Consider the following 25,057-nt stretch of genomic DNA (forward strand, 5'->3'; position numbering starts at 1 on the left):
GTGAAATAACAATCCTTCTGGTAAAGGGATGGGATTAACTAGCCATATAAGAATACTTATTTCCCTGAGAGATTTAAATTTCTCAGAAAATGTCATGGTAGAGGATATATATTATGTTTGGTGAATTTTAGGAACCAGATTTAACTTTCTCTGCAGTCATACATCTCTTTCCAGCTAAACCAAAAGAATATATTAATGAGAATTTTGATCTTATAAAACAGATAAACATGATTTCATCTGAACACACAAATGTAGATATCAACAATGCGTCTGCCAAAGAAATGTCAGACAAGAAACGGATCCATGTCCTAATCAGAGCAAGAAACCTCTCCACATCTACAAATAATCCTTGGAGCCCAATGAAAATGACAAATGTATTCCTAATAAACGAGGTGGATTCAAATCCATGTGGATGCAGGGAAGTCCCTGAGATCATACGTTCAAAATGAAAGGAATATTAATATTGGTGGAAAAACACCAAAGATCAGAATGAACCAGGGAAACGGAAGAATCTCTTCTTGGATCCACCTGGAAACCGTAATCCTGTTCTATTCCGTTCATTTCAGCACATAGAAGGTCTTTTCATTTGGTGCCAACAACCAGATCACACATGAAGAGATCAATGAGTCACTTTATTACTTTAGCCCAGGGGTGCCTGCCCCTCCCACCAAACCATCTTCTCTTTCCACTCTCTCCTCCCTCTGGGCCTCTGGGCTGCCTGCTCTAGCCTATTTCACAGGAATCTTCCCAAATTAGCAGTTTGCACCTGAGCCAGACTAGTAACTTTCAGTGGCATTCAAGGGGACCTTGACCCCTTATGCTTATGTAGGGATTCCAGACTAATTCCCCACTTGACTCCTCCCTCCGACTCAGCTAGCCTGTGTCTGACACTTGACCATGGAACAACATCTCACCAACTGGTCTAGACTCAAAAGCTAAGCAGGGCTGGGCCTGTTCAGTAATTGGATGGGAGACTTGCGGGATATCTCTGAACTACAACTTAGAACAGAAACTTAAAGGCATTTTTAAAGGTGATAATGGCAAAATACTTCCTTACGGTTCCTAAGAAAGCTGTACAGTCATATCCAGGAAGCCCCCCAGGAAGCGTGACTCATAAAACCTTTTCATGTGTAGTAAGAACTCAGCAGCAACTCAAGAGTGCCTCAGAAATGTTATGTTGCTCTTAGCTCTATGAAAGAACTACAAATAATGGATTTCTGAAACTAAATATTCTCTATACTGAGTATTTTCTAAAGAAATAGCAAGCAAGAGATGATTTCTCCTCCTTTGTGTGAGACCATCTTTCTGCCAGATGTAGAGATAAAGCTGAAAACACAGCAGCCAACAGAGGATCAGGAGCCGAGCCTTCCCCGAACGGTTGAGGCGGGATGCCAGGCCCGTTCAGAAAGCCTACAAATGCAATGAATTAAGCCGAGATGTAGTGAGCGATAATTGAAATCAGAGATTTGCCTTTTACCACCAACATATTTCCAAAAAGTACTCCATAAATTTGTTGTCTGTTTTCATTTTTATTTTTTGTCTTTTTTTAATGACATCTGGCAGCTCCGTCCAAACACAGCACATAATTTTTGATAGCTTCTTTCTGCTCTGGCTGATTATGTAACCAGTTGGGAGGGGGGGTTGGTTGGTAGCCCCCCCAAAAAATAGGAATCAGTTTTGCAAACTTCTATTTTGTATTTGGATTGTGCAATACTCTACTGACATTGTCTATCTATGTGGCCTGGCTCTGAGTCCAGAGCATTATCTACCATCACAATCAAAACTCTCTTATAATAATTGCTTTTATCTCCTGTGCCTAAAACCTCAACTCCATGCAACTACACAAGTGAGCATCTCCCTCCATCCTTCAGGTTTGTCTCCCTAAACTCAAATATTGGCTGACATCCAAAGTTCATTCCCAGTTCTAACCGAGGTTAGATGCAGAATTTTTTTTTGAACAGCCTCTTTCATACATATACTAAACACGGAGAAGGCAAAAGCTCCAGGCTGCCATATATGTTTGTGTGTTTGTGCGTACACCTGTGCACAGGTAAGTAAACACATGCATCTCCTTCATCTAACTGGGAAATCCGGTTTTTCCCTTTCCTGCCTATGGAGGAGTTATGATGTGTATTTTATAATATATTATTATATGATGCCAAAGAAGCAACCGTGGATATGTGTTATTTATTTTTCCACTACACGAAGTGTAACCTAGAAGCCTTTTATGTCTTAATCATGTGCTCCGCCATTATGTACTTATTTCTCTCTCACTGTAATTTTCCCTATAAACAGAAAATACATTTATAGTTCCTTAGGGGCCAGCAACCTTCCCAGTTAGTGAAACACAATAAAACATCATATATGCTGAAAGCATTATTAAAAGTGGTCCTTGGTGCTCTCTGGGCTTGCTTGTTTTCTTGCAGACTTTTCATGACCCAACTAGGTAACATCATCAGGGCTAGAAGAAAGAGTGGTTTGTAGAGAGAGGAGGAGGAAGAGGAGGAGGAGGAGGAGGAGGAGGAGGAAGACTGTGGGGTCCTTGGTGCGCCCTGAGCTTGCTTGTTTTCCTGCAGACGTTTCGTGACCCAATTAGGTAACATCATCAGTGCTAGAAGGGAGAGGGGTTTGCAGGGAGGAGGAGGAGGAGGAGCTCTTCTCCTAAATGGAGAATTCTGACTTTATGCCAATTTACAACCCAGGATAAGAAACAGGATTTGGACGTAATGGATAATTTTGAAGAGTACTTAGCCAGAAAGAAACCGACAAACTTGGTGCATCGTGGGAAGACGGAGAGATCCCAATGTTCATTTCAAGCCTCAAAAACTACGTCTGCGAAGCCCAGAAAAGGAATTTGGATGCAACCGTCAAGAAAAAGATTACTGAGTGACAGATGCTCCCCAGCAAAGTAGCTGCCTTTGTCTGTTGCGGCATAAACAAACAGACTTGAGGCATCTTAAAGATTCGCCAACATTTCGTGGCATCAAAACAGATGAGGCCTCTCTTAAGATTAGAGGCCCCCTTCATCAAATGGATGAAATCCTCTCCCAACTATACAGTGTCATCAACTGAAGACCAGCAAACAGATCAAAGAGAAACGAAGCACAAAATTAGAGCTGGTGATAATGATGTTTAACTTCAAAACTTTGCGCAGAATCGTGACGGGCGGCAGCTTTCAAAGCAGCATTAATGATGAACCAAACATTCTGGCTAATTAAAACCTGCCACGTTCCTCATGTGACTCCTGCACTTTCTACAATTACAGATCTGCCTTTTTAAGGCTCAATTCTCAACATTATGTCCCTTCTGCTAGTCAGAAGTCCAGAAATATTTCTGGGGCTTTCACTATCAGATTACTTCTGAATTGCTATTAATTGCAGAATTCAGAATGAATGCACTTTTTTTAGGAGTCTTCTCTTTTGGTTGAAAACATAGTTTTGTACATATATGCCTCCCCTTTTTCTGCTCCCTTGTTCCATGTGCCCCCTTCACGGCTCCCTGTAAAACCCTTGATATTACAAATAAAATAAAATCCAGTATTTTTTACAAATGGATTGTTTTTTACATCCTCCGTGCAGCAGATCAAATAAAATTATCTACCACCTTATTGTCCTCTCAGCCTCCAACTAGTTTCAGATAGTTCAGATATAAAGAGAAGAAACTGAACATGTATTTTCAATATTTAAGAGAGAAAGGCAAAAATGCAAATAAAGGTTGGAATGATTTAATAGAGGCCTGCTAATAAATTAGCTAGTAACAAACAGGAATCTTTCCCGGCAAACTTTATTTTGCCATCTTACGGAGCAACATTACATTTTCCTAAACTCCTTATAAACTGATCCAGTTACAGTTTTTAAAACTAGATGTGATAGATGCAAGCTGAAATAATTCCAATTTCAGTTCTGGCATCATCAATTCCCAGACCTTGTTCCCTGAGTAATTTAAGGACTTCCTCCGATAGTTTTTCATATTCTTTTAAACTGACATTTATCTTTCTCCAGTATCTCCCCAGAACGAGCATGCTCTAAAAACAATGACAGCCCTCTTTGGCTGTCATCTTTCATTCTGGCAAAGACAGATGTCTTATGCTGGCTTATGCCAATAATAGACCTTACAGGGGGGGAGGGGGGAGGAAAAAATAAAAGGAAAGAAAGGGAGAGAGAGGGGGAGAGAGAGAGAGAGAGGGAGAGAGAGAGAGTAAGAGTACCTTGCCTCTGATGTAAAGGCACCAATTCACAATGGTGACACTCATTTGTCAATTAACAGATTTCTCCCATTGTTGACACATGGGACTTAAAAGATGTGGGCTAGAAAGTGATGAATTAAAAAAGACAGATGAGTAAGCTATGAGCTGCAAAGTAATACTATAATGTGCTTTAGATAGGAATATCAACTGACACCCCTGACAAGCCAAACACGGTTTTATTTCATTTCCCACTATATCTCGGCTTCATACTTTGTCTTCTTTGTTCTCTTTTCATCAGCCCCCCCCCCCAACATCTCATTCTGACAGGTGGAGACATTTAAGGCACTTTCCTTTCCAATGCAAGTTAGCGTACTTGATTCGTCATTAAAATGCAAAACGATTGCTTTCTCCAGGTAAAAAAAAAATGCAGGTAAGCTTAAAAGGTTTGTATTTGCAAAGGAGAAAAATCTGAAAGTGACTCCGGCGGCTTTGCTTAACTCTTTCACTCACCGCTAGTCAGATTTTGGGGTGAGGGTGATAGGACTGGGGGTTTGGGGGGGGGACAGTCCTACAGAAGGTGGGCTAATCTATAAGGATTTTATTTTTAAAAAAACACGGAACCTTTGATTAATTTTACATACAGTACAGGGAGTTCTTGACTTACAATCGTTCATTTAGTGGCCATTCCAAGTTACAACGGCACTGAAAAAAAGTGACTTGGGGCTGTTTTTCACACTTATGACCGTTGTCGTCTCCCCATGGTCATGTGATCAAAACTGGGGTGCTTGGCAACTGGCATGTACTTAGGACAGTTGCAGTATCCTCAGGGGGTCACAGGACCCCCATTTGCAACCTTCAGACGAAGCCAAACTAACGGGGGAAGGCAGATTCACTTAAGAACCATGTTACTGACTTATCAACCGCAGTGATTCGCTTAATGACTGGGCCAAGGTAGGCTGCAAAATGGGGCAAAACTCAATAATGGTCTCGCTAGCAGTCACTGGGGTCAAGGACTACCTGAAGAACTGTCTCGCTTAGCAACAAAAATTTGGGGCTCAGTTGTGTCTGTAAGCTGAGGACTGCCTGTATCCAGAGCATCAGCATTAGGAATTTGAACAGGTGACAGGAGAAACCGAAGGCCTTCAGCTGAGATGACATTTCCGGTCTGGCATAATTGTTGTTATGGAACCCTGAAGGCCTGGTAGACCTACGCCTGAATAATTAATATAATTGCTATTTTCCCTCAAACAATCTAGGAAGCCCCTCATCATCCACATTAATATAAGCCGGGGAGGCCAAATCAACAGAGGAGGAGTCATCATTTCATATCTCTTACTTGCTACTTAGCTGGGATCATCTAATTGCTGCCTTTAGATCCGTCTTTGCTTGAATCTAGCAGAGTTTCAATTCTACTATAACAGCCTCACAGCTGAAGCTGTTTTAATAGCCAGTTTTCTGCACCAAACATGTAAACATCGGCCAAAGTCAACACTGGGATTTCTTCTAAAAATGGGAATGGAATTACTCAGGGTTTACATAACCTTTATCCGGGTTTCCTCGGTAAAATGTGTCAACTTTGAGTAAGGAACTACAATATCCTCTTGATGGTTTAATGCGTTCAGGATGAGTGTGAAAAATCTTTGTGGTGAACTTAGAGATGCATGTGTTGGTTGGAGGTACAATTTGTTGTGTACTTTGCTGTGCAGAGACTTCCATCTTGTTGGCTGAGGAAACAAATACTACACAACGAATGTTAAGCGGACTATACAATGCAGGAAAGGGAATGGATTTGAAAATTAAGCTATCAAATTCCGAGACATCTGCATCTGTCAGCAAAAATGGAATAAAACAATTTCAATTACCTAGTAGCAAAAAAAGAGCTGTATTCGCCCGTTTTTTTTCTTACCCCATGCTTTTAATGTTTTTGTTTCCTATTACTCATTCTTTTTCTGTGATTTGCATAACAATGTTAATTCCAAAGCCTTGGAACCGGTAGTTGTATGCAAGTTTGTGAAAATATCTTTGCTCTCTTCGGGATTATATGAACTTTACAAAGAGAAATTGGAAATTTATTTATTTATTCAGTCAATTACCAGCAACAAAAAGGAAGATATATTTTACTAGCAAATGTTACCAAAGCCTCCTACAGGCTTTAGTAACATATAAAAGGAATGAACAAATAATACCAAAGTTGGTGTCACAAACAGGGCAACATGTGAGTGTAAAAAAGGAATCTAGTTGAATCAATTCCATTAAAGGGAGACTTATATAAATATTTCATTAGCCATGCAGGGTTGATTTGGGCCAACCCAATCCTATAAAAATCTCACAACTTCCTCACCACGAAGTTACACCTAGAACTACCATTTAGAACTAAGGAGAAATTTCCTGACAGCGAGAACAATTAACCAGTGGAATGACCTGCCTCCAGAAGCTGTGAATGCTCCAACGCTAGAGGTTTTTAAGAAGAGACTGGACAGCCATTTGTCTGAAATGGTACATGGCCTATACCATTTCAGACAAATGGCTGTCCAGTCTCTTCTTAAACACTTCCAGCGTTGGAGCATTCACAGCTTCTGGAGGCAGGTCGTTCCACTGGTTAATTGTTCTCACTGTCAGAAAAAATTCTTCTGTTAGAAAATTTCATTATTATTCACTCTAAACATTTTCCCAGGTATCAATGTCACACACTTAAGAGGATCACAGCTTTCTGGAACCTCTTTTTTTAAAACAGGAACAAAGTTTAGCCTTCTTGAGTAATCTAACATTTCCTGAGTTCCTCAGCATGAGAGGTTTCTAGCATTAATACTCTTTTTAAAATTAATCTTCATTTTTCTGTGGAATTCAGCTGATTTCTCATACAACTGCAGATAATACATTTTCTTTCATTATTTATCCTGCTAAACTTCCATCCATCAATGCGTGGAACACTCAATTCACAGAAAGTAGCAATTTATCAATCACTATCAATTAATTATAGTATTTGTAGAGTATGTCATTTTATCAGACCATTTTTAATATCTATCCATTTTATTAATTAGCTCTAAAATGTCCTTCAGGTATAATGTTTAAAAACCTATTAAAATATTAGTAGTATAAAAGACTTCAACTTCATTATAACACTGCAATTCTAATATTAAAAAATTAGAAGTAAAAACATTTTTGATTAATGCCATTTTAACAATTAACCAAAAAAAGAGGGCAATGTCATTAAAAAAGCACCACAAATCTTATCAAGTGAATGTTTTCATTAATTTAATGTTTAACAACTAATATTTTTTAAAATATCATAGATGAAAACATACTTTAGCTTAATTTATTTCCCTCTATCTTTATTGATAAATAGCACTCACTGCAAATGTTATAATCAATGGCTGATGAGAGATGATATATTCAATCTGTTTAGATATAGTTTTCCATATAAATACATTTTCTAAAGAAGATGTTTGCTACAAAGAAGAGCAGTAAGACATTCATAATGTGGAGAAAACTCTAGTTTACATCTGTCATTTAAAAAGGGGAGAAGGGAAGGGAAAGGAGAAGGAGAAAGGGAAAAAAATAATCACTATAGGAGATATACTAGCACGTCTGGAAGATTAAATTTAAAATACACATTTTGCCACCATCTTCAATTTGAAAGTACTGTATTTACTCATTTTGTTCCTCGCACTTAAAAAAAATAGGTTGCACGTAAGCCTGAATTTATTGTAAAACTTTTGATGTTTTATTAATGTTTCCATGCCACCTTCAATTAAATTAGATAATCCCCATTCAATAAGCACATTCTAACCGCCGCATCAGATACAGCCCTTTTCATGTTTTAGAGTTGACTCTGAAGCACGTTCTTTCAAGCTACATGTAGAACAACCTAGAATGTAGCAGGCTTCCAAATAATTGGGGCAGGTAAGCAACATCCAGAACAACAAAATCCACCCCTAGGCTTTTTGGGTAAAATAATTACACAATTAAGGCTTTCCTTTGGTCAGAAAAAGACAAAAGAGTGGGAAGACAATTGTAGGTTTCAGTGTCAGCTAAGCTAAGCTAAGCTCCTGTCAATTAAGCCTTTTGCTCCCAAAACATCAGAATACAGAATAACAGAGCTGGAAGGGACCTTGGAGGTCTTCTAGTCCAACCCCCTGCTCAAGCAGGAGACCCTATAGCATTTAGGAAATTTGTCCTTAGTTCTAGGTTGGATTTTTGTTTGATATCTTTATATATTAGTGCACATTTAAAGGGGCAATAAAGTTATTCTATTCTTATTCCATTCTAGCCTAATCTTGAAAAGATCCAACCTTAAGCATAATTTACTTGTTTTCCAGTGCAGAATTGAAATGCCAGCTCTTAACAAAATGCAGTACTGAATTCCAGTTTTCTATGTCGGGATGTGGGCTAAGAGTTTTGACTTCTGCCTAAAGTCAAAGGCAATAAAATCCACTCATTTCTCCATAGAGGATGATGCCACTGGTGTCTAAACTTCTTTCTAGATAGCTAATGTGTCTTTTGTTGACGAGTGCAGATCATGCAAAAGCTTTTGCTGGTCCAAAACACAGCAGCATGTGCAATATTGATCACATGACAATACAACCACGTAACTCCATCAACTGCAGCAGATCCCTGTGAGGTTCCAAGTACAATTGAAGTTGCTTGTTGTCACCTCTAAAGCTCTACTTTCAGGGCCTCTTCCCAAAGACTTTTGCCATTCCTCCAGGCCAAGTGGGCTGGAGATCCTCCACGTCACCTCTTAAGATGTGAACAGGCCCAAGTCTACTGGCTTTGTGTAAGCGATGAAGAACTGGATGTTCCTTCAGGCCCTGGGCCAAGAGGTTGATGGAGCCCCCATCGCAGGGATATAGCTTAGTTTGATATCCCAAGGGTGCTTTTTTTCAGGAGGCAACTGGACTTTGTTTTTCTTTGAATACATTTCGCTTCTCATTCAAGAAGCTTCTTCAGCTTCTTGAAGAAACGTCTTCAAAGAAAAACAAGAAAAAAGCTCCTTTGGGACAACCAGGATCTGGATGACGGAGAATCTCCATAGACACTTAGTTTGATATGCTGACAGTGTAACTATTAGGGGCCTCAACCCAGTTTATTTTGACTAAGATTTGCATAGTTTGGGTTATGCTTTATTTATAGTCCTTGCGCAGAATTCCTTGGATAGATGGCAGCTATATAAATTCATTACCTAAATTATTTTAAAAATGAGAAAGAAATTGGCAGAGAGAAATGCAAGGCCTTCTCTTGGATAAAATTCCTCTCAACCTTGCCAAAATCAAATCAACATACCCCAATTTCTTTTAAAAAAAAAAAAAATCTGCAGAGCTACTGGATCGTGCTACAGGAAACCTTCCACAAATATTCAGAATACACAAAAACCTTTCCTCACTATCAATGTCTCTTCTGTACCTTGAGTTGGAAACCTGTAATAACCGTGACCTGCATGACAACATAATTACTACATATTCATGTCTAATATGATACCCTGGTTCCACGGCCTGCAAAAAAATATGTACTGGTCCTTGAGGCTGTCGCATAATCAGATTTTGTTCAGTGACAACTGTTTGTGCCAGTTCGTGCAACAAACAGAATCACGTCCGATCGGCTCTTTTTGGCAAAGGGAGCCCAAGTCACAAAATGCACATTAAAAAATAATGGATTATCATATAGGTTTATGATAATCTGATTAGATTTAGATCCTGCCTTTCAATCCATTGTAAAATCAAGATGTGCAATCAACCATTGGATCCCAAACACAGATTATAAAGGGAATGATAGAACATAAATCAAAAGGAATACCAAAACTAATTACCAAAACTGGTGAAGAGGGTGAGGCCCTCCCCAGCCATATCTGGACCTATGCATAGGTGATACTTGCACAGGTAACACTTGGTACCTGTGTGCCGTGAAGACTGGGGGATACCAGCACAGCAGCTGTGCCCAGCCTCCATAGTATACAGCTGCCAAAACCTATGCTAAGTTTTTTTGAAGCCCCCCCAACCGCCAAAGTTCATTGATAAACCCTAGTGGCATGCAGAGCAAGCGAATTAACTTTCCTGTAGCCTTGGGGTACCTCTAGAGCAGGGTTTCCCAACCTTGGCCACTGGAAGATAGATGGACTTCAACTCCCAGAATTCTGCATCTTAAAGTTGCCAAGGTTGACAAACTGTAGCCTCAAGCTAACCTCAACTATTGCATAGAAAAATAGTTTCTGATTTTGATGGGTTGGTGGATGGATGGATTGATGAACTGATGGATGGATGGATGGATTTTCTATGCTGCCCATCTCCCGTCCATCATTATCCAACTCCTCCATCATTCTTCATCATCCCAACTGAATTATTGGCAACTGGAGGGGGTATTTGGCTGTACTTCAACTGGGAACCAGTTACGATTTCCTCCCATTTCAGTCGCCCACCCCCCCCTTGAGAAAGCGCTTCTGCGATTCCCATTCTCTCCCCAGGCCAAAACAACCCAACTATGCAGATATTTATATAATGGCAAGTCCTGGCTAGCTACGAGGCTGGCTTGCCTAACAGAAAAGCAAGTGGAAGGGAAAGCCGAGAAGCTCTCGTCCCCAGGCTGAATTCATACGTGTGCGAGCCCAAGCACCTGGCCTTCTCAATCTGCTTTCCCAAAGCTTGCTCTCTTTCTAGAACATTCTAGCCTCAGAGAAGCAGGCTATTAGAGATCCTTCCCTTTAGAATCTTTGAAAATATCATTTCCAAAAGCTGAGACGCTCTTCGGTTGGAAGCAATATAGCCAAAGGGAAAGAAATTTCAAGCAATGTTCAACCATTAGAATATTTGCCTAGAAGCTTTAATTCAAGCAACAGAGACAAAAAAAAAAAAAAAAAGAATCTCAGATCAGCCCTGTCAGAAAAACTGAAGTGAATTTGTCAGTTTCTTATTTACTTCCCTAGCGTTCCCATAGCAGAAAAGAAGAAAAAGCCAAGCACCAAATACTATGGATGATAAATCTCTCTCTCTCTCTCTCTCTCATTTTCTCTCTCTGTGTCTTTCTGTCTCTCTCTCTCACACACACACACACATATACACACACACACACTATGTTTATGTGTATGTATATATGTATGTAAGTTATGTGTGTATGTATTATGTATGTATGTATGTATGTATGTATGTATGTATATCACAATCCAGGCACCACCAGTTCTCCCAAGCAAACACAAGATCCACAGGGAGAAGTAAAATCCCATCAAACAAAATCCCACAAACCAGACCTGATGGGTTGATTTTATTGGGGGGGGGGGCTGGAGAAAAAAAGAATGCTGTTTAAAATAGGCTGAGGGGATTGTTTCCAATTTCTCCCTCCCTGATATATTCAAGAAAGAAAGAAAGAGAGAGGGGGGGGGGAAATACTGTGTAGATAAACATGAGCAGAGGAACAGTTCATAACAAAATGCCCTCGGTGTAAACATCACTCTAAATTTCCCAGGGAACAAATGGGATTAGATTGCAGAAGGAAGGAAGGAAGGAAGGAAGGAAGGAAGGAAGGAAGGAAGGAAGGAAGGAAGGAAGGAAGGAAGGAAGGAAGGAAGGGGGAGGGGGAGGGAAGAAAGAAAGAAAGAAAGAAAGAAAGAAAGAAAGAAAGAAAGAAAGAAAGAAAGAAAGAAAGAAAGAAAGAAAGAAAGAAAGAAAGAAAGAAGGGGGGGGAAAGGAATACTGTGTAGATAAACATGAGCAGAGTAACAGTTCATAACAAAATGCCCTCGGTGTAAACATCACTTTAAATTTCCCAGGGAACGAATGGGATTACAATTGCCAGTTGCAACAACATAAAAAGATAAATCAATTAGCTTGCTAATTTCTCCCCCCTCCCCATTTATTTCTCTCTGTACTGTATTTGTCATAATTGACTATAATTATGTTAATTACTAACTCCAGTATAATTACTGCATTTGTCATTTTGCACACTGTGTACCCAAAGCAACGAGGCAATTGTTGGGCATCAGAAGGAACGAAATACAGCCCCCGGGAAGAGATCCCTCCAAAAACTGGCTGGAATACATTCAGGAAATGAAAAGGGCAAAAGGAGAATTTCACGCAATGCTAGTCTGAAGTGTTGGTTCATTAAGGATATTAATTTTCTGATAACTACACATTCAAGAGTGACACATCAGAGAGCACCTACAGGATTTAGCAATTATTAATGCGTGACAGTTTCAAATGCTAAGTGAATCAATTAAACAGCAGCAATTCCCCCATTTGAGGAGAGGAAGGGCTTCCAAACTGCCTCAGACTACAATTTTCACATGACAAAAAAGGGGGGGGAAAGAAGGGGGGGTGGACCAATTCAAAAGCCTGACAGGTCAAAAAAAAGAAGAAGAAGAAGAAGTTTGAAACAAAAGCATCTCAAAGCCATCATCTCTCCTCTTTCCTTGTCAGATCAAGTTTTCGAGTGTCTCTGCTGAAACGGCAACGCCATGCCAGCTGACACAAGGTGATTTTTCATCTCTTGTCAAGAGAAAATCTTTTATTCTATTTGCTTGGCATTAACATGTTACATTTATTGATCCGGCCCTTTCTCCCTGCCTCTGCAGGCCTCTGGGCTGAAGCCTGGAAGGGTGGAGGGCTTTGATATCCCGGTGACATTCCAGGACCGAACAATGCAAGGACTAAATGGATTTCATGCAGAAATGTGTTTGTGCATGACAGCTACATTATTAACAGCCTCTCACACTGATAAATATGCAATTGCGACTATTAAGGTTTGCCCAATTACAAGGGAAATATTCCCGGTGCCTAATAAAAGCTACCACAATGAAAAGTTTCAACAATAGTGCATTTTTTAAAAGGATGACATGCTTTATCTTAAATTTCTCCTTTGTTTCTCCTTCTCCTTTTTATGGGCTTAGAACTGGAGCCAGCTAGATGGGGGGGGGGAGAATTTCAGCCAGAAATACCCAGAATTGTTCTAGTGAAATGGTATCCAAAGCCTCTTAGGGTTTTTTTATTATTATTATTAAAAGTTTTTACAATTTTACAATAAAATCCCCCTCCCACTACCTCCCTACCCTCCCAAAAACCCTCCCCCCCTCTTCCCAGAGCTGAATACAGGGTTAACTAGAACTAAGAATACAAAACATTTAAACTTAAATAAACCTCAAACAAAAGTTACATTAAAAAAAATAATCCAATATATATATATATATAATAAAAAAGTTCAATATATATATATAATAAAAAATACTTATTATCTTAAACTTTAAACTTCAAACATAAATTATTCAAAAGCTAAATAATATCTTTTAATATCATACTTATACTGTATAAAGTTTATCCATCTTTTCCACACCAAGAGATATTTCTCTTGCGATAAGCCTCTTAGGGTTTGACCCAAGTCCAAAAAAGGTTTCCGTCAAACAAGTTTCAACACTTCTTGTGTCAGCTGTGGATTATTTGGTCCCACAAAATTCTTGCTCCAGAAAATCCTGCAAAATTATTGCACCCAAATTCTCCAAACCAGGAGCATTTTTTTAAAAAGGCTGGTCTAAACCACTCATTGGTTTCAGAGCTGAAAGAAACACTACAAATTAAATAAGAGAGAAACTTGTTTCTTGCACTTCCTCCTAAGGTGGGACTGAAGCAATCTGTTGTTGTTGCTTTTTTCAGGACAAAACATTCGCCCTTGCTAAAAATTCCAAAGTGGTGAAAATATATGTACAAGTCAAGAGTTGAGGTGGACAACAGAGAGAGAAGATTGGCTCACGGAAGGATATTTCATCCATATTGCCAAAAATACCAAATGACATTAGTTTTTCTATTTATCCATAATATTGCACACTAGTCAGCTAAAACTAAAACCAGACTGATGATCTCTCAGTATCCCGATTTCAGAGTTGTTTCTTTTTAGGCTGCATATTTTAAATAGCTTTTTCCTCATTTCATTTATTTTATTTTATTTTTTCATTTATTTTACAATACAAAGGATCCTAAAGCATATATGCATGTGGGTGGGTGGGTCTGTATGTCTGTATGTGTGTTTGTGCCTGCGTGTTTCACAGCTCAAATAACTCCAGGCAACGTACAATCGTCATATTAATTAATATTAAAAAGACAAAAATCAATTGTTTTCCTTCTGTGTTCTAGCAAACTTGTTGCAGCAATCCAATTTCATTCACCACAGCCAGGACTGACAGACCTACTTTAAGGGTCTTCTGATGCAACTTTAAAATCCACATTATTTGATCTGAGAATAATATATTTGCATGGAGAGGCTCTTTCAGAGACTCCATGCTTAAGGTGATGTAAAAAAACACACCTTCTCCTTTATCACATCCTCTTATCTCTTTCCATTATAAAAAGGAACAAAGGGATCTCTTTTTAAAGTAGTTTGAGGCAGATTTTAAAATATCATTTTTTATTCTTTGTCATGCTTCATTTTAACATCTCTCTTTCCTTATTTTGCCAGACACCGGCTTGTAAAAGTGTAAAAGTGACATAAAAATCTTATTAACAAATACAAGATAGTTCTTGACTCATGGCTTTTATTGAGACCCAACTGATTGTTAAGTGAGCAGCACCCAATTTTACGACATCTTGTGCTGTGGCCATTAAGTGAATCACACGGTCGTTATACGAATCTGGCTTCCCCCATTAACTTCGCTTGTGGGGCACTGCAACCGTCACAAACACATTCTAGTTGCCAAGTGCCCAAATTTTGATCACACGAGTGTAGAGACGCGGCAACGGTCATAAACGCGAGGACCCATTGTAAGTCTTTTTTTTCCAGTGCTGTCGTAACTTTGAACGGTCACTAAATAAATGGACATAAGTCAAGGACCACCTGTATCAAGGTAAAGGAAGATAATCCAGATAACATCACAACTTGCTATTGAAAAGATCCATTCCCTTTTTCTTTTTTTTTTTAAGGAAGCATTGGTGTCGGTTACATCTTTGGTTTTTGTCAAATGTAAGCCCTGAGCAATACAAGGTAGAAGAAACTAGACTTTTTAGGCGCCTGGCCTATTTTGTCTTGCTGCCTTAAAACATGCCCGACTTCCATTAAGTTGCATTTCTTCTCTTTTTAAAACTGGGTAACACAAAAGTTAGCCAAAGAAGAGCGTTATGTAAGCTACTATCATATCATATCCATTTGCATACCTTGCATTCATGCTAAATCTAAATGCATTTTAATTTAGATCTATTTTCTTGCTTTCTTTAAGCAAGCCAAAACACTAGTAGACCCAGTTCCCTTCTGCTATTATCAAATCAGGAACGCACATAGCTGCTATCGGTAATGTCATTTTTTTTTTCCCTTTTCACTTCAAGATTTCCAGGAAGCCTAACAAATCCCTGACTGAGCAAGCTCCCAATCATACTTTATGCTACTTGAAAAATTAAATTAAAAGCAAGGATAAGTTGAATTATCAGAAAAAAGAAAAAGAAGAAAGGTAATGACAAGAGACACTTGATACGTCCATCATGGATCAGATAGGCCAGTAATACATAGAAATTGTTTTAATTTGGGGCCATCATCTCTCTCAGAACTATGACTAAGGAGCGCATAGCCAATGAGTACATTGTAAACTAATCTAAGTAATCCACAGAAATGATTGCAGGTTATATAATTGTGTAATTCATTTCCATAAAACACACATTCTTTACCGACACACGAACTCTCTTCCTATCTTCACACACATCAAGATACCATTATTTTCTGCTAAAGCTAAGAACAAACTAGAATCTCATTCCCATTTGCAAATAATTTGACCAAAGCTTTGTTTGTGAATCATTTGCCAAGGAAAAAAGTCCAGAACCAAAAAAAATATGAGTTTTTAAAAGAACAGAAAAATTTTGGAAACAAATGTATATTAGTTTAAGAGGGGTATGTATTTTAAGTAGTATACTATTTTCTTATTCTTTCTTCTTCCTTTTTTTTTCTTCTCTTTTTTGTTTTTATTTTTTAAGACATGAGAAATGTAAAAGTGTTGGGATGGCGTGTATGAAGAAAATAGACTTAAATATTTAAATGTAATCAATTTTGAGAAAATCTTAACGAGTAAGAATGTTTTGAACCCTGTGGGTAAAACAAATGTAAATAAGAATTGTAAACAGGATCTCTGACGAGACAACCAAAATCTCTAAATAGAAAAGAAGCATTATATGGATGTGATTATTATTTGTAGAAATGTTGGAAAAATCTTTATACTTAATTGTTACTTATCAAAATAATAAGAATTGTATTAATTCAAAGTTGGCAAAGAGAATATTATTGGAAGAAGAGAAAAATCAAGCAAAGCTTCTATGTGGATTATAGGTTATAGAAACGAATTGTTAGTGATTGTTTAATATAAACCCAGACAACGAGCTTTTTACCAAATATTATGGCGATTATGTTAAAAAAAATCAATAAAATATATTTTAAAAAATACATATGAGTTTTTAAGAGCTCATCCATACACGCCAACTGCTGCAGCATGAAGACACCCCTACCAAACACTAAGTAAAAATCAAGAAGATGGAGATGTAACCTCAGACGGAGAGGAGAGACCTTCAAAAGTCATGTCAGAAAGCATGACTTCACAGGAAGAGTAGCGGAAGCTCAAAACCAACTTCCAGAAGAGGTAGTGAGTTTGGGATAAACATGTTGTCCGTCATCCGACAAAAAAATAAAATAAATAAAACAGATAAAAGTATAAAAATAATAATCAACAATAATAAATAAATAATACATCAGTAAATAAATGCATAAATAATTTTTTTGAAAGGAAAACAAAAAACACGCTCAAAGAGCAGATTCAGTGGAATGCTAGGTCTTGTTCAGCCCTCCACGTTCTATGTTTCTCTATTTCTAATCGTCTGCAGAGGATCCGTCCTCCCCAGTCCATCATTCCAAAGCATTCTGCGTTCCAGTGGTGTTTCCCTTTATTTCCCAACATAAGACACAGGTAGACCTTCTAGGACACCTGGAGAGGAAGTCCGAGGAGCCTTCAAAGATCAGCAATCTGCGGAATTCAACCATACCTGCTAGTGGACCATCCACTCTCATCCATAGATGCTCCATGACCAGGTTGACTGAGATTGTAGAGGAACTTCCCGGGAAGGAAATACATCAATCTCACACAAGACCCAATGCAAGTTTTCTAGGAGATCAACATTCCCATGAGTACCCCAAAATAAAGGTTCTGGAGAAGTCTCGGGGAACCTCCTCCCACATCCTATACCTGGCCATAATTCTGGGGTAGCAGAGGTGTTCCTGAGCTGGGAATCACATCACCGTACGGATATCAACCAGACGCTACATTTGCAAATTTTAAGCAACTCTTATATAAGTTCTAATTCTGGATGGGGAAAAAAGCAACTATTCCAATAACAATTAAAGGTAATGAGATGTCTCACCATAAAGGACTGCTGTTCCCCAGCTCAGTTTTGGGAGAGAAGATGCGTGGTGGAAAAGCAGATCACCTTGTCCCCAGTCTCAGTTGAGACTTTAAAGCAGGGGTCTTCAAACTTGGCCCTTTTATGACTTGTGGACATCGGCTTCCAGAATTCGCGTGCCTGGCTGAGGAATTCTGGGAGTTGAAGTCCACAAGTCATAAAAGGGCCAAGTTTGAAGACCGCTGCTTTAGAGGCTCTGGGTCTTTCTGTGTGGGAGCTTCTGGTTTTGTCTTAGCTTTCCTCCTCGGCATAGTCTGGGATGGGGGGGCGGGGGCTACAGTCTCAGGTACCCAAGTGTTGTAAAGGGTTTGAAGACCTTGGTTTAAGCAGAGACATCCAATTCTGCAAGGCTAACCTGGGTGAAACTGGGTGACAAATTCTGCTCAGAACAAAAATACTAACCAGGTATTATTTCCACAGCTGCGATGTATTCAGAGTCAAGAAACTCTTTTCATTCCAAAATCAAGGAAATTGGGGTTTTTTTTTAAGAAACAGATCTTTTTATGAACCTTTTGAATCAGTTTTTTTCCCTCTGCTCCTTGAATCCATTCTCATTTTGTTCTTCTTTTAGCAAAACCGGGTAACAAAAAAGACATGTAAAAAAAAACTTATGTAACAAAAGCTGAGCTATAATCAAGGGGTCAAGCAATCCTTTTGGCTAATATTCTCCCGTACGTAAAGAAGATATTAAATACATATAGCTTCCTGCAATTGTGTTTGGTACAATGTCTATGAAATTAGATAAACGTGTCCAGAATTAAACAAATATCAATGACCTACAACAAAAAAAGAACAAGGAAGTTTCCCCTGTTAAGGTGCAGCTTAACCATTTACATGCATGTCCTACCGTAATAAGTTGAAGCTGAGATCCAGTCTTTTCGCGATGCTTCCATATTTTCTCCCAAGGAATTCTGGAATTGCTTTGCAGTCCTGGCCAATGTAAGACACCTATAAGGATGAAAAATGGGAGAGATTAGTAACTATGCATTTTGGGATTTGGAGGCATCTCTCCCCGTTTAGCAATCCTCTGTAAAGCAAATTGCTGAAAACTGAAACTGAATGTTTGAGATAATAAATTGCTTTCATCAGCTGTCCGGGTCTACCTGTATTACTGTTTTATCAAGTTCTACCACTAGGCTGATTTGAAATTTCAGAATTTCAAAATGAAGATGTTAATTAAACAGCCCGCATAATTTCGGCCATCCTTTTATCTTAAGTTTATTTTGTGTGGCTCTCAAACAGTCTGAAATGGAAGAGAAATCAGAGGCTTGCTTTATGAGAAAGTATTAGCAGGGACCTTGCATTTCTGTGTAACGCTTTCCTAAGTCTACACTGGCATTATTGCAGTGAGCCTTGTGTGAAATAAGCCAATACGATCGCAGATGGAAAGAATATGAAGCGTAGAGTTCATATAATGAATTCAAGGTAAAGAGCTAAATTTTAATTTAGATCTTCCTAAATTGGGGCCCACTATCTCCGTCCCTGAATCAGATAATATGGGTCCCGATTGCTCCCTCTTCCTAGGGTAGGAATCAAGATTAAGTCAAGTTGCTTTCCAACTTCTACAGAGCTTTAGCGGGGCCTCCGTGCATAACACCCATGTAAGGAGCCAGCTGTGCTTGCAATTTGGGATTATTGACACTTTTAACCTCAACATGCATGTAACCCAGGGACATACTACACAGGCAAGCAGACACTGCATTCTCCAATTTCTTCTACAAATACATTGCAGAGTGGAGTGATCGTACTGCAGTTATCCAAAGCCTTTAAGGCAGTGGTTCTCAACCTTTTTAATGCCGCGACCCCCAACCGGTCGTTAAGTTGAGGACTACTCAACCGGTCGTAAGTCGAGGACTACTCAACTGGTGCAGCACCGTTTGCAGAATGGGACTTTTGGCGGGCTCAGCAGGGCAGAGACAGCCTGGACAATTCCTATTGGCTTTTGAAAGCCAATAGAATTAGACTCTATTCAAGAGAGTCTATTCTATTGGCTTTCAAAAGCCAGTAGAATAAAAGGGAGTAGCACAGCTAAGGAAAAGGGGGGGAAAATGGCGGACTGCGTTGTTTGGCGACCCCCGTGAAATGGTCGTTCAACCCCAAATGGGGTCCCGACCCACAGGTTGAGAACCACTGCTTTAAGGGGATACTAATTCATGAATTGAATCACAGAGACATAAGGCTGGAAGGAGCTTGGAAGTCTTTGGGTCCACTCCCCCTGCCCAAGGCAGGAGACCTTATACCATCCTGGTCAAATGGCTGCCTAGTCCAGAAGATGGTGGGGAATGGAAGGATTTATACTCCTTGCAGACAGCTGGTCATTTGTCTTCTTTTAGAGAATCCTTGAGGCCACCTGGAGGTTTATCGGTGTTTGAAAGTTTAGGGGAAAATGCAGCATATCTTTGAAATCTCCAATAAAATTTATCATGAACTTTAGTAGGTCACTTAGGAAAGTTGATCCAATGTTTTATATTCAGACAAAAAAAAAACCCCACAGTGATATATTGTACATTTGCAAGAATAATTTTGACAGGTTCCTATTAGTTAGAGTAGTTTTAACAGCCAAGTAATCATATATTCTGTTCAGAGCTCCATTTTTAAGGTCCTTATGAAGTTTCCATTTGTCTCTGAAGCTCCATTTCTCCAAGTTCCAGATAAAAACAAGGAAACAAGAATCCGGCAAGTTGTGTTTGGATGATAACTCATGTTTTCTAACACGCAATCGACTTTCCGTTGACAACTTGCCAATGCCTCCCCTAACTTTACAAATCACCCTTGTAGTTCAGCAGGTCTTAAAATGATTGCAGACAGATACTGTAGTATTTCATCTGCTTTAATCCATTCTTCTTCCGTAACTTTATCGGAGAAAGAGATCACTGACTATGGAGAAATAGTTTTATTGCGAACACATGAGCTGGAAAAAAAAAACACAACAGGGCTTCATTCTTGTGATTTTATTCCTTTTTTTTTTTTTAAGGCATCTGCTATCCTTTTTCTTACAGTCAATTCTACTAAAAGCCCAATTTTCACAATATCCAGAATTACTACGAGGAAAGGTATGGATGTCAATGTCATTATTTTGAATTCTGCTCCAGAATTAGTAAAGATCTTCCAGTCCTCTGTCAACCCTCCCGCCTGGACCACTAAGCTTTTTAAAAACAACATGCAGCTCTGCAAACTTTTTTATTACTCTAGAGGAGAAATATTGATATCTATATCTCTTAATGCACTAGTAGCAAAGGTTCATCCACAGATCTTAATTGGTGCCTTTTTATTTTATTTTACTTTATTTTATTTTATTATTTTTATTTTATTATTGTATTATTTAAATGTATATGGCCACCCACTCACTCTCAGAGATTATGGGTGGCTTACAAAAATAAAAACCCAATATAGGTAGTCCTCAACTTACAATGGTTCTTTTAGCAACCATTTGAAGTTACGACAACATTGAAAAAAGTGACTTATGGCCGTTTTTTACACTTACTACCGTTGCAGTATTCCCATGGTCATGCAATCCAAATTCAGACACTTGGCAAACTGACTCCTGTTTATGACAGTCCCAAGGATTGGGTGAGTTCCCTTTCACAACTTTCTGACAAGCCTGGGGTTGGACTAGAAGACCTCCAAGGTCCCTTCCAATTCTGTTATTCTATTCTATTCCATTCCATTCTACAATGTATTCAATAGAATGGAATGGAATGGAATGGAATAGAATAGAATAGAATAGAATAGAATAGAATAGAATAGAATAGAATAGAATAGAATAGAATAGAATAGAATAGAATAGAATAGAATCTGGAAGGGACCTTGGAGTTCTTCTAGTCCAGCTCAAGCAGGAGAGTCTATACCATCTCAGACAAGTGGTTGTCTAGCTAGCCTCTTCTTGAAAATCTCCAGTGATGGAGCACCCACGATTTCTGAAGGCAAACTGTTCCATTGTTTAATTGTCCTCACAATATATAAGACATTTAAACCAACCTATGCATCCCTAAATTGAGGACAGTGTTGACCTAATATTTCACTTTCAACAGCTGCCCTTGAAGAAAAGTTCAGAAAAATCCCTTGTTCTTCAAGATTCTGTCCTTGAGAAGAGCTGAAAATATAATCCATGTAATGTTGCACTACCCCATTTATTAAAAGGTACGGCTGTGTTTTATTACTCCCACCTATTAATTAAATTTCTGGGTCATTTGGAACTTTATAATTGTTGTTAGCTGGCCAATAAGATTCAGCTCCTGTGTGGCAAATTTTTGTTTTGTTATCTATAAACTCCATTATAACCAATCATAATATTTATTGTTTACTTTTATCTACTTTAATATGTTTCTACTTCTTTAAGCAACATTTTGTTGTTGACCTTAGTACTGGATAGAAAGTAACCCATGTGATCAAAACCATTATGTGTTTTCATCACAAAGAGAAACTAAGTACATAAAATTCTGCAATGTAGAAATCATGGAAGGTCCAAGCCCCCAATATGCTGAGCCAAAACAATGTTGGTGTTGATGGTTGCTTCGAATTGTTAAATCAATTAAACTAACCTCAGAAAAAGACTTGTTTGGCCAATCGGGATTTTTAAAAAAATATTAAGCTAATCCAGCCAATGGTTGCCCAAACTTTTTTCCTTCCTTCTCGAATAAGAAAAAAAAAAAAAAGACCCTGTGAACTTTTTGTTCACTGTCCAAATACAAGTTTGTACAACTTAAACCACTGGACTGTTTGGTTATGCAGCAGACTTAGCTGCACTTTATCAGGTACCATATATATGTAGATAAAATGGCAGATATCCGCTGAGCAAACAGCTTATATTACACGTCAGGAATTTTAAAGTTTGCTGCGGATCTAAAAGCAGACGAGAGTTATTCCCAGCCAAGGGTGGGCAAACAACCTCTCTCCCCAGGATGCTGATTCAAAAGACTGTAGTGTCGGAAAAGGGATTAAACAAGGAAGAACCTGGTTAACTCTCAAACTGCCTTCTTAATGGCTACCAGCAAGCACAAGTCCAGCAAAACAAACTTTGTTTTCTTTATATCTTAAATTGCCAGATCCTGGCTGTTTTGTAAAGAAGAGCGCAGATAGTCTTCAAATTACAGACATTCGAAGTTACAGCAGCACGGAAAAGGGGGACTTGCAACTAGTCCTCACACTTATGACCAGTCTTCGCACTTACAACCATCAGAACGTCCTCACTGTGACATGATCAAAATTCAGAGGCTTGACAACTGACATGGGTTTACAACATTTGCGGTATCCTGAGGTCAGGTCATCATTTACCAGCTTCCCACAAGCAAAATCGAGTTGGATGAAGTTGGATTCACTTAGAACAGGGGTCTTCAAACTTGGCCCTTTGATGACTTGTGGACTTCAATTCCCAGAATTCCTTAGCCAGGGCACGTGTGCCTGGCTGAGGAATTCTGGGAGTTGAAGTCCACAAGTCATCAAAGGGCCAAGTTTGAAGACCCCCGTCTTAAATCTAACAAACAAAATGGAGGCTGTCTGAGGAATTCTGGGAGTTGAAGTCCACAAGTCATCAAAGGGCCAAGTTTTAAGAGCCCTGACTTATAACTATGTGATTCGCTTAACGAGCATGGCCACTCAGTTAACAATTGCCTTGCTTAACAATGGACATTCTGATCCCAACTGTGGTTATAAATGGAGGACTACTTGCAGATACCAAACTCCTACATACTGTGGGTTTTATAAGTTAGCGACTCAGTTATTAAGTGAACAGGGCTTCCCCACTGACTTCGCTAGTCAGACAGTCGCAAAAGGGGACCACGTGACCCCAGGGGATGCTGCAACTATCATAAGTAGGAGTCACTTGCCAAGCAGCTGAATGCAAGCCACGTGACTGTGAAAAACAATCCTAAGCCCCTTTTCTCCCTACCCTCGTGACTTCGGGTGGTCACTAAAGGAGCTGTCGTAAGTCGAGGACTGGCCGCAAGGCACTCTATCACGTGATCTTGTTTTCCTCCGCCCGTTGACACCAACCCAGGTAACTCTGGAAGAGGAGGAGGAGGAGGAGAAGAAGGAAGGAGGCGGCGAGGGGGGCTTCGCAGCCAGGGACCCCCGCAGGCGAGCACGCGCGTGTGGGCCCCCCCTGCTGGGGAGGGGCGTCTCGCTCCCGCCCCTTTTCCTCCCGCCGGGCAGGCGGAAGCCCGAAAGGCGGGAGGGGGCGGGGCCAAGCGCGACAGAGGGAAAGGGGGCGGCGTCGAGGGAAAGTTTGGGAAAGTTTGGGCGCGCACGTGGGCTTCGGGGAGCGGGGGGGGCGAGGAAGGGGAAAAGGAGAAGAGGGAGAGGAGGAGAAGAAAAGGAGGGAGGGGAGGAAAAGAGGAGGAAAGAAGGGAGAGGAGGAAGGGGAAGAAAGGAGAAGAGGAAGGGGAGCCGGAGGAGGAGAGGAGGAGGAAAAGAGGAGGAGAGGAAAGAAGGGAGAAGGAGGAGGCTGAGCGCGGGGAGCACTTACTTGCGTCCCATCCACCAGCCACCCGGCCATGGCTGCGCTGCCAGCGACGGCGGGGCTCTCCGGGCGGGGCGGGGCGGGGGGCGCGGCCGGCCAGCTGCGAGGGGCCCCTCCCTCCGGCCCGGCCGAAGCCCCAGCGGGGAGCGCGCTTCCTGGAGGCGCCCAGCTCATGGCCGGGCGGAAGAGCGGCTGCCGGGCCAGCTCGCCTCGCCCGGGGCCGGGGCACCTTCTGGGCTGCGGGGAGCCCGAGCGGGATGGGCCGAAGACGGAGCCCCCCCCCCGCCCCAATTTACTCGTCGCCTCTCAAATCTTTCAAAACATGGGGGGGGGGCTGATCCGAGGAAGAAAAGAGGCCTGGGCGGTGGGCTGCCAAGCCTTTGTGGACTTTTAATGCTGCAGGTAGACCTGGACTTATGACAGTTCGTTTAGTGACCGTTCAGAGTTGCGACGGCACTGAAAAAAGGGGGCTTAGGACGGATTTTTAGCGACCCTTGCAGCATTCCCCCATGGTCACCTGATCGAAATTCCGCCCCTTGGGCAACTGACTCACATTTACGACGGTTGCACAGTGCCCCAGGGACACAAGACCCCCTTGGGCGACCTTTGAACAAGCAGAGTCCACAGGGAAGCCCGATTCATTTAACGACCGGGTGACTGGTCAGCTGCAGTGAGTCACTTAACAACTGTGGTGAGAAAGGCCATAAGATGGGGCAAAGCTCACTTAACAGATATCTCACTTAATGACAGAAATGTTGGAGTCCATTGCGGTCGTAAGTCGAGGACTATCTGTATTGCAATAAGGAGGAAGCACCCCTGGCTGCTTCTTTCGGGCGCTTTCAAACTCACCTGCCAGAGGATCACAATACACCTGTCCGAAGTACCATTCGAATAGAATAAAGCTGGAAGGGACCTTGGAGGTCTTCTAGTCCAGCCTCCCCTCCGCACCAGCTTTCTAAGAGCTCGGGAAACCGTGGTGGTGGTGCTCTCGGGCACCGTCTCTGGGGACAGGAGGCT

The 25,057-nt window shown here is 40.4% G+C and overlaps 1 protein-coding gene across 6 annotated transcripts in view; it reads right to left on the bottom strand.

The window, feature by feature from the left end:
- Positions 1-24,216, bottom strand: part of LRMDA (leucine rich melanocyte differentiation associated) — a 172,125-nt gene extending 147,909 nt beyond the window's left edge. For 5 of the 6 annotated variants that reach the window (XR_005556273.1, XM_039339609.1, XM_039339608.1 and 2 more), the window contains exons 1-2: positions 24,047-24,216; positions 18,431-18,531 (exon numbers count right to left, since the gene is read on the bottom strand). Coding sequence is in view for 4 of the 6 variants with exons in the window: in XM_039339609.1 (XP_039195543.1) it covers positions 18,431-18,531; positions 24,047-24,214 (269 nt within the window). In the remaining 2 variants the exon portion in view is untranslated. The remainder of the gene's footprint in view (positions 1-18,430; positions 18,532-24,046) is intronic. The other variant, XR_005556274.1, reaches the window with a different exon arrangement.
- Between the last annotated feature and the right edge of the window lie 841 nt (positions 24,217-25,057).

This window comes from Crotalus tigris, unplaced genomic scaffold, assembly GCF_016545835.1.
Source record: "Crotalus tigris isolate CLP2741 ecotype Arizona unplaced genomic scaffold, ASM1654583v1 scf7180000017736.1026742, whole genome shotgun sequence".
Classification (NCBI taxonomy): Eukaryota; Metazoa; Chordata; class Lepidosauria; order Squamata; family Viperidae; genus Crotalus; species Crotalus tigris.